General features: G+C 42.1%; 1 protein-coding gene across 6 annotated transcripts; it reads right to left on the bottom strand.

The window, feature by feature from the left end:
- Positions 1-1,884: 1,884 nt before the first annotated feature.
- Positions 1,885-10,357, bottom strand: PEX11A (peroxisomal biogenesis factor 11 alpha). Of its 6 annotated transcripts, none has more exons than XM_039359270.1 (4): positions 10,243-10,357; positions 6,343-6,419; positions 6,124-6,239; positions 1,885-3,437 (listed from the first exon to the last, which is right to left on the bottom strand). In XM_039359270.1, exons 3-4 carry the CDS (start codon positions 6,218-6,220, stop codon positions 2,869-2,871), a joined length of 666 nt encoding a protein of 221 aa, XP_039215204.1. In that variant the 5' UTR covers positions 6,221-6,239; positions 6,343-6,419; positions 10,243-10,357; the 3' UTR covers positions 1,885-2,868. The 6 variants fall into 6 exon arrangements, with proteins under 6 accessions (XP_039215204.1, XP_039215205.1, XP_039215201.1 ...); XM_039359271.1 differs by lacking the exon at positions 10,243-10,357 and adding an exon at positions 8,757-9,532; XM_039359267.1 differs by lacking the exon at positions 6,343-6,419 and having other exon boundaries at positions 10,243-10,354.
- Between the last annotated feature and the right edge of the window lie 10 nt (positions 10,358-10,367).

Below are 10,367 nucleotides of genomic sequence, written 5' to 3' on the forward strand. Positions count from 1 at the left end.
GGCTGTAGTTTGTAAACCATGGTTTACTGATCAACACGTTAAGCCAACCCCGTTGTGGCTTCCTTACACTTGGGTGGTACCTTGCTTAAAGTGATTCAATCACTTGAATTTCAAAGACCGTCTACAAGTGTTACGCAATGTCAGTTGCACAGGACAGCTACTCACAGGCTGCAGAAGTCTTGAACAACGTTCCAGCAGAGCCAGTCTCGACTGTGAAAGAAAAAATTCCTGCCCCAGACTATAATGCTATGAAGCCCCACCTTCCAGCTGAATAATTCTGCCAAGCTTCTTCAGGGATTAAGAAAGATGGCTCCCTCGGGCCAGCTAAAACTCAAACAGACATCTGAAATACCAGCCAAGGGCAACTCCAAATTATGGAAAGAATTGTCCAGACAACATAACAAAATGTGAAAACTGCCATCTCTCAGGATCTTTGGAAAGTACCTACAGTAATCCAACATTTTTGGGGGGATGGGGTGGAGAATCTAGGTGCTTTTAGGGAATGCCTTGGTCACACACACACACACACACACACACACACACACACACACCTTGATGCACAGGCTTTATTTTCTACATTAGCTTGGCAATTCTTGGCATACACCTGGAAGTGAGGGAACCCCCCCCCCTTCTCCTGGCCTTCCGTAAAGGTGTAAAAAGATGGCTCTGCTGTCTTGCTTGGGGCGTGCAGAGACGCACACAGCCCTGGGGCCTGTTATTACCCTAAAAGCCCTCCTCCCACTTTTTCAATTAATTTTTTTCACATCCCTTACCTCTTTTAAATTTTAGATACTGCTTCTTATGCTTTTCATATGCTTTTCATGTTTTATGCTATACCACCCTGTGTCCCTTACCTCTCGCACGAATGAAGGCGAATAAACGTGTCCCAGGATAATGTTGCAGGATCCAATCTAGATCAGTTGCCGGGACCAGAGGTTTAGTCTTCCGAGCTTCTGGACTTGTGCTGGACTTGAGCTACAAATATTTTCTTCTTTTGGCAAAGTCCTGGGGCTGGTGGCAAATCTTTTGAAAGTATGTGATGGACACACTCAGAAAACTGCTCCTAAGTCAAAGTCTGTCAAAGCAACATCCATCCATCATCCTTCTGGATGTTATGCATCATATAAGGAAGACCTTTGTGGACCCATAAGCACAAATACCAGAGCTTGGTGTTTTTGTGTGTGTGTATGGCATTGAAACCTCCTATTTATTTATTTTTAATTGGAAAGTATTTTTGGGGGGAATCAGCTGCAAGAAGGGAGATGGTGTCTAGGATATCTATAATCAGACATTGCCAGCGACTCCTTTATAACTATGAAAAATCCTTCCGTGAATCCCACAGTTTTCAATATGTTGTTCATGCTAAAATAACATTTTTTTTGTTGTTGTTGCAGAGGTAGGGAAAGATGGATCAGCTCATCCTCACCCCACTATTTCATCTAATACCTGCTTCTTTTGACTCATGAAAACCACCACCTCCTCTTTTGCAGGTTTAATGCTTTTCACCCTAATTCGTTACTCCGTGATGTAGGCAAAAAAGCAAAAGAGATTATGTAAATTAGAAAATTCTTCCCTTAAGCCTGGCAAAGAGGCACTGAAGCACAAAGGGCAACAGCCATCCCAAAATGAAATATTTGGCAACAACTATACAGTTGGCCGAGAGAGGACTGAAGGCATTTAAAAAAAATAATCTAGAAGACAAATTCATTTTAGGCTTATACATGGGGGACATTAAAGGAGACAACTGCACTTCACCCTGAAAAATGGTCGTAAGCCCCTTTTTTCGGCGCCGTTGTAACTTTGAACCGTCACTAAAGGAACTGTTGTAAATTGAGAACTACCCGTATATGTCTTACTATGCACAATAAACTAGCAGGAGACTCGTTTCCAAAGTGAAAAGTTTAGATATTCTTTTATTTACATTTTTTTTCTCAGCCAAAATAGAAATACAATTGCACTTATTCCGGAGAGAATCAGAATTCTGAAGAAAAAGGCACAATACTGTTCCTGAATCCCATTCCCCCCCAAGAAAAGCAAACTGTCTCATTTCTAGCAATGTACAGATTAAGCACAAACTTTAAGTTTGAATCAGAATACTGAAGAAAAAGGCACAATACTGTTCCTGAATCCCATTCCCCCCAAGAAAAGCAAACTGTCTCATTTCTAGCAATGTACAGATTAAGCACAAACTTTAAGTATAAACTTTCTCCCTCACTCCCACTGCACATTTAGCACCTGAAAACAATGCTCCATACTGTATAAACCTTCTTTCAGGGGATCCAATGTGTTTGTGACGAATAAATGCTCATCGTCATTCCACAGGCAAAAGAATTAGCGTGACATTAAAAAACAAAATCATAAAAAAACTTCGCAGTCTGCCAGAAACAAGAATAGCTAAATGTTAGCTAGAGACAGCAGTTTGGGGGCCTGTAAACATGTACTGTTTCTGGTTAAAGAGGGTTAGTTAAGCTCTGGAATTCATCCCGGATAACAGCAATAAACCCTTAAAAAGCAATGCTGGGGGGTGGGGGAGAAATACGTAATCTAAAAGGCAATTCTGTTTCAAATTAACTTCAAATCCGCTGTTCTCTATCCCAGAACGAAAGACTTGACTGGCTCCTCACCAAGGTTTGAGACCGACACATCTTGAGTAGGGACAGTTTTGCTTGTTTCGTTGCGTAGCTGGAAAAAGGTCTTCGGTCAAGGACGTTTTATCGCTCTCCCAACTTAATCCAGGTCATTTGGGCTGCCCAATATGACAGCCCAAGGAAAAGAAGAAGAAAGAATTCAACTAGGGTTTGGGAGGACAAAACTCCATCATCAAAGAAGTGGAGGCCAATATGCACCAGGGGTGAAACAAGCTCCAAGTCAATGCTTCAACCGTAGGTGTGGCTTCATCACAGTAAGGATTCCCACCAGGGAGGAGATGACACCACACAGCCCTATAACTCCAGAGTTGGTCTTGTAGATGCCCAGTCGGTCCAACGGACTAAAGATATCACAAAGGTTCTTGACCGTATCCAGCAAGAGGGGTGGGTAGTTCTTTAATGTGAGGAAGGCAAGCAGGAGAAAAGTCTGTAGCTCACCGTTGGTCAGGAAAGCCACATTCTGAAATTTCTGCCTGCCGGCTGTCGAGGTCTTTTGGGGCTTCTGGCTGGAGGTGGTCTGCTTCATGCGCCAGCAGAGCTCATAAAAATCCTTGACCAGGTTTATCACCAGGGAATAGTAGTAGCACTTGGTCGCCCATTTGCGCCACTTCTTCTCATTGATCTCCGAGAGGAGCCCAACGCTCTTCACCCACAAGACGGTGTCACAGGCAAAGTACATAACCCGGTTCATATTGGAGGCAGTCAGGAAGAAGCGAGGAATGATGTACGGCAACTGAGAAGCTTGATGGGCTGCCACGACGGCATGCACGATATTGCCAAGCCTAAACACTGCAAGAGAAACCAGAGCTGAAACAGGGTGGTGGAAATAGGCCTGGAGTCTGACGGCGCCACTGATGCATCACGTGCAGCCACGTACTCCGTCAGCTTTGGGCAATGACACAATTCAAGGTAGGAGAATAATGGGGGAGAATAAAAATGGTTTTGCCCAATAAGATAATGAACTTAGGGTCCAGGGTTGAGTTCCAGTTCTGGAAAGCTACTACTAAAACACTCCAGTTCATTGATGGCTACTCCCAGATTTCATCAAGGGTGATCTTCTGTAATCTCTCTCTCTCTCCCTCCCTCCCCCTCTCCCTCTCTCCCTCCATCCCTCTCTCTCTCCAACCATCCATCATCTATCCATCCATCCATCCATCCATCTCTATCTATCTATCTATCTATCTATCTATCTATCTATCTATCTATCTATCTATCTATCTATCTATCTAGTTCCATTATGTATTCAAGATGGACAGTGATTAATATTTATATGTTATTTATATGTAAGAGTATAAGTCTACATATGTTGTATATAGTATATAGTATGTTGTATATAGTATATTTAAATGTGTGTTATGTATGTGTACACTTTGAGAGCAACTAAATTTCATTTTTAATGTGTGCCATTGTGCCCACAGTAAAAAATGACAATAAAGGTTACCTAATCTAACAATATCATTATCCATCTCTCTCTCTCTCATCTATCTGTCTGTCTGCCTGTCTGTCTGTCTAGCTAGCTACCTAGCTAGGTATCTATCTATCTATCTATCTATCTATCTATCTATCTATCTATCTATCTATCTATCTATCTATCTATCTATCTATCTATCTACCTACCTACCTACCTACCTACCTACCTACCTACCTATCTATCATCTATCAATATCATTATCCATCTCTCTCTCTCTCTCTCTCTCTCTCTGAAGAAACTTCTTGGATGAGAAGTGAAATGTCTTCAAAGAAAAACAAGAAAGTCCAGTTGCTTCATGAAAAAGCATCTTTGGGACAACTATGACTTGGATGACTGAGAATCTCCATAGGCATTTACAACATTCTTTGAATATTTTGAACCAAGCTGCAATGATGGAGTCCCTTACCATTCCTGCAATCAAGTTCCATCATTAAAAGAAAGGCTGGGGGGGGGGGAAACAGATATCAAGCCCCACAAGCACAAATGAGGACGTTTGTCATGTCAAAGCCAAAAAATACACAGCTCCCTGTCTCCTGGTTAAATGTCAACAAATGTGGATGATTTTAAATGGAAAAGAAAAGGCTGCTGCACTTAACAATACAAACACACCATTGTACAACAGCAAAGGTAGGAACTGGGAAAGGATCAGGCCAGTCAAACAGGCTATTCTCACCCCAGAGCAAAAAGAATAGTAATAGCACATTCCTTATGCAAATTCATACGTGCAAATTGATGAAGCCTACATTAGGACACAAAAATCCAGGTCATGTAAATGCAATAATCATGACATAGTAAACTAATTGAGAAATTTTGATTAAGAAGCAGACCTGGCTTTCCCATGCAGGCACAAGGAATGAAGGTCAGCAAGTAGGAATCAGCAGTTCCCAAGTTAGAGAAAGTCATAACACTTGGAGACTCTCAAGGCCTCCAGGCCATCAAGAGAACAGCCCAAAGATATCTTGGCTCAGGAAAGCAGAAAAATACAGAATTTAAGCCTCTGAGCACTGACCTATTTAAAGAGCTTTGATTGCAATATTCCCGCAGTGGACAAATCTGGATCTATTACGTCATTCCAGGCAAACCCAACCAAAGGGATCATAGGAGCTTTGGAAGGCATCAAAGCTGAGCAAGGTTGAAGTACAGATGAATCATCCATCTACTACTGCAACCAGTAAGGAACCCTCGCCGTTAAATTCCCATCAGGAACTGTCCATAAAGCCAAAATCCTTTACAAATGACAAAAATCAGAGTATAACCCTAGGCATTATTCAACATTTTCTTTTCTGGGACTTACTCCTAAGTAAGGAGAGTTGTGAACTTCAGCCCGAGTCACTGTGCCTCAGCATGAGTGAAGCAGTCCACGATGGAAGCAGATGAGATGCTTAAAAGCTTACCCCTTCCCATGGTCTCAACAACGGTGGGACTATTTTGATCAATAAATTAAGGACAGGTTTACTTTTCCTCTTCACTCATGTTCAATTATCACAGACTGTCTGGACAAGCCCCTGAAGTTTTCTTGGCAAGGTTTTTTTTTTTTTTTTTTTTTTAAAAAAAAGCAGTTTGCCATTGCCTCCCTCCAAAGGCTAAGAAAAAGTGACTGGCCCAAGTTCACCCAGCTGGTGACCTAGAACTAGAACTAGAACTCCCGGTCTTCCCATTTCTAGCCTGATGCCATTACACCAAACTGGCTCTCAAGGGCAGCATTGCAAGATTCCTAGTCCGTAACCCAATTCTGGTACACAGTATTGAGGTGTTACTTTACTTTTTTTCTTTTTAAAAAGGTGACTGTTCTTTCTACCCCATCCACCTACCCCTTACTTTGGGACTGTCAGCAATCCACTTCTTCTTTCTACCCCATCCACCTACCCTTTACTTTGGGACTGTCAGCAATCCACTTCTTCTTTCTACCCCATCCACCTATCCCTTACTTTGGGACTGTCAGCAATCCACTTCTTTCCCTTTTCTTTCTTCAACATACACAGTATCTAAAACTAACATACTCACTCTTGCGTCCTGAGCTCATGCTTGATTCCAGAAGTCTGAGCTTCATAACCACTTTCTCTCGGTGAGTCTTACGCTCTAGAATATAACTAAGCAGCATGCATGAATACTGAGTTGCTCTGGAAAGGGAAGCAAAGAGAGGTGCATCGCTGGTCACACATCACAAGCAAAGCGGGCTGTGTCTTCCCACAAGGAAAGCGAAGGAGATATATACATACGTACATAGAGAGAGAGAGAGAGACATATTATGCGCACGGGTTCCTTCCTCCCTGTGCAGAAGATGCTAGAGGGCTGTTGAGCTGTAAGGCAAGTTTTCTAATATATAGTTTTGCACAAGGTAAAGTTGCTCAGTCAGAGGAGATGTCGCAAGTGGTGCATAAGAATCTATTCAATTATCCTGGAAAAACATGTTTATTTCCAAAAGCATTTGCTGGCAAAAAAAAAAAAAAAAGGGGGGCTGTCTCTTCCAAACCTCCTCTCAGTGCTGGTTATCGGAAGACCATTTACAATTATTTTATGTTAAATAATAAAATATACAAACACCAGGACATTCTAAAACTATAAAAAGTTTTAATAGAATAAAACCAAGTTTTCACTGGCAGCTGCCAGTGAAAGCTTGGTTTTATTCTATTAAAACTTTTTATAGTTTTAGAATTTCCTGGTGTTCGTATATTTTATTATTTAACATGAATCTACCCAGGAATCACCGTTTTGTTTTTAATATTCTTAAGAATAATTATTAGATAGATAGATAGATAGATAGATAGATAGATAGATAGATAGATAGATAGATAAATTTTATTAGTTTTTATAGGGTTAGGGAGAGGGGATTAGGATTGGGATTTGGGTTAGGGTTGGGGTTTTTCCAAGTAACATTTTCAATATTTAGCAAACAGCATAATGTCTGGGTACATGTATTCAACTAACAATAATAGATATATATATAATATATATTCGAACTTACATATCACATTCCTTTCTCTCTGACTTGTTTTTCTAGCCATTGATAGAAATTATCCCACGTTTTAAAATACACCGAATCTTCTTTCTCTTTCATCTTTAAAGTCAATCTATCCATTTCTGCACACTCTAGAATTTTCTTAATTAGTACTTTTTCAGTTGGTAAGTTTTCATTTTTCTAATATTGGGCAAATACAATTCTTGCTGTTGTTCATATAGGTAGTATTAGATATCTACAATCTTTCTCATAGTTGGCTCTTATTATTCCTAACAGAAATAATTCTGGTTTAAAGTCTATTTCGTTTTTTTTAGTCATCTTCTCCAACCATAAATGTATTTTAAGCCAAAATCTTTTTTGCTTTAGGGCATGTCCACCAGAACCATTTACAATTCTTGTGAAGCAGCTGGAATCCACGATGGGATAACACTTTGAATCCTGCAGAAAAGGCATCATAACAGAATGAATAAAACAAACAGCCAATTTCTTGCATCTGTGGAGTATCCATCATGACAGGTCATAACACTATTGATTTATTTTTTTCCTTTTTGCTCCTACCTGAACATCCATGAAACTGAACCTGGGGGCTTTACACCACCTTTTCTGGCGTTATACATTAAGCAGTATCTTGGTATAACCGACAAACGGTTGAAGCAGGACTTTTGAGAGTGAGGTTTGTTTCCATCTACAGCTGTGGGAGAACTGATCACGCTGAGCCTAGAGCCAACTTTGAGTCCAATTTATTGCACAAATGTTGTGCTGTTGCAAAGGCAAAACTGAAGGACAGATTACTACCCACTTTGCCTTGAGGGTATGAGGGTGAGGTGGGTTGTGAAGTTGCCAAATAACAATCCCTCGGCTCAATGTCAATTTTAAAAGCAGCCTGCAATGCTGAAAGATAAGTTTACATAACACCGGCTAATAATAACACAAAGCAGGTAAGGCTAAAACAAAGCCTGCGTTGGCAACTCTTTGGCATGGTTATTTTTTTTTTCTACCTCTCTCAACAGGCCTGGAGGAAAGAGATGGGGGAAATTTATTAGGCAGAGGTACATGTGATCTGTGTGATTCTCACACCTCCATAAAGCAGCAAGATCATCATTCCCAGACATGATTTGTTTTGCTCAAAAACCTTCCCCTGCGAAATTATCAGGCAAGGCTGTTTCTCCTACCAGATTTATTTATTTACATTTTCTTATTGATATCTTGTGGGATGATGCAGGGATCCCTTTCCCTGGAATCTGATTTCCATCATGTTTATGGGACATCTTCAATCTTCCACCACCCTGTCAAAAGCTTCCATGGCTGGGAATCCAGCAAACTGTGGTCCCAACACATTTGGAGGACAGCAGGTAAATATACCAGGTTTGGGATTTTTTTGCCTGTCTGGGGAACTAGGTTATTTTTTTGTGTACAATCCACAAAATAACAGTGCTCTGTGATGTCATGCTGGCGACATGACCACGGAAATGTCTTCGGACAGCACCTGCTCAATGGCCTTGGAATGGAGATGAGCATGACACCCTGTAGTTGGCGAATGAAGTTAAAAGGAACTCATTGTCCTTTACCTTTACAATCCACAACAGAAGGCAACTTTGACCCCGCCAGCACCTGTTAAATCTCAGCAATTCTCCACTCTCTTTCATTGCTGACATTGCATTCTTTGCAGTATTTATACCTTGTGCAATTTCCATGTGGGAGTGGAGCTGCGTTTGCAAATCACTGAGAAGTAGGAGTGAAGAGCTATGAAGAAATATGTCAATTATACTGATGCCTCTCTCTCTCAATTATACTGATGCCTCAATGCAAATATTCCTACAACTCCTTCAAGTTATCAGATCTGCGACTGCCATCACACAACTGCCAACCTTGATTAATGTGAGCCTTAACATGTTGTGCAAACTCAGTCATTGTGTGAACCAACGTCTTACGCAACACCAGGGAACAGGTTGTTCAGTAATCAGATGACCACGTTGTGCAAAGGTATCTGTAGCCTATATTCACACAAGTCTGATGAAGCCCAAGAGGGTGAAGGAATACCCTGTCTCACACCTGATTGGTCAGTTTTCCTGTGGCTTTAGACTAAAATCCAGAACCCACGAGTCCTGTGGACTTGAAATTTGCCAAAATTTCTAAAACGTTTTATGGTAAAAATGATCACAAAGCATCTTGTGACATAATATACTGAAGTTTGACTGTGCTACATGGCTCAATCCAGGCTACTTTCAAGGCATTGCTGAATATCTCTCTGAACTTCTAGCAACTTTTCCAGTGAAGGCATTGAGGAATAAGCTTGACCAGCCCAAAGCACTTGAGGGCAAGACAAAAAGTACTGGGTGGAAGCCAGTTAAAGAGAGTTCCAACTAAGGAGAAATTTCCTAACAGTGAGAACAATTAATCAGTGGAATGGCTTGCTTCAGGAACAGAACAGAACAGAACAGAATAATTGGAAGGGTGGAGGTCATCTAGTCATCTAGTCCAACTGGCTGCTCAGGCAGGAAACCCTATGGCATTTCAGACAAATGGTTGTCCAATCTCTTCTTAAAAACTTCCAATGTTGGAGCATTCACCACTTCTGGAGGCAGGTTGTTCCACTGATTCATTGTTCTCAGCATCAGGAAATTCCTCCTTAGTTCTAGGTTGCTTCTCTCCTTGATTAGTTTCCATCCCCATCGCTTCTTGTCCTGCCTTCAAGCTCTTTGGAGAATAGCTTGACTCCCTCTTCTTTGGGGCAACCCCTGAGATATTGGAACACTGCTCTCCTGTCACCCCTCGTCCTTCTCTTCATTAAAGAAGCTGTGGGTGCTCCATCACTGAAGACTCTCAAAAACGAGACTGGACAGCTACTTGTCTGAAAGGGTATAGGGCAGGGGTTCTCACTGGCTGAGGAATTCTGGGAGTTGAAGTCCACAAGTCTTAAAGTGGCCAAGGTTGAGAACCCTTGGTCTAGGGTCTCCTGCTCAGGCAGGGGGTTGGACTAGAAGACCTCCAAGGTCCCTTCCAACCCAATGCTTCTAAGATCTATCTCAACTAGGAGTTGCAAAGGGGAGGGTCGTGGGAACCCAACCCGACGGGCTGCGAGTCCCCTGCCCCTGGGGGGGGGGGCTCTGCACGCTCCCTGCAAAGGAGGGGGGCCGCCACCCCCTCTTCCCCGCCCCCCTCACCGAAAGAGGCGCTCCCGACCCTGCGTCTGGTTGGTGAAGTGCACAAAAGCCTCCATGCCACCTGCAGCCACCGCGCCGGACCGCTCCGAACTCCGGACAGGAATCAGCTGTTTCTCCGGGGAGGG

Source organism: Crotalus tigris, unplaced genomic scaffold (genome assembly GCF_016545835.1).
Source record: "Crotalus tigris isolate CLP2741 ecotype Arizona unplaced genomic scaffold, ASM1654583v1 scf7180000019068.10715455, whole genome shotgun sequence".
Taxonomy (NCBI): domain Eukaryota; kingdom Metazoa; phylum Chordata; class Lepidosauria; order Squamata; family Viperidae; genus Crotalus; species Crotalus tigris.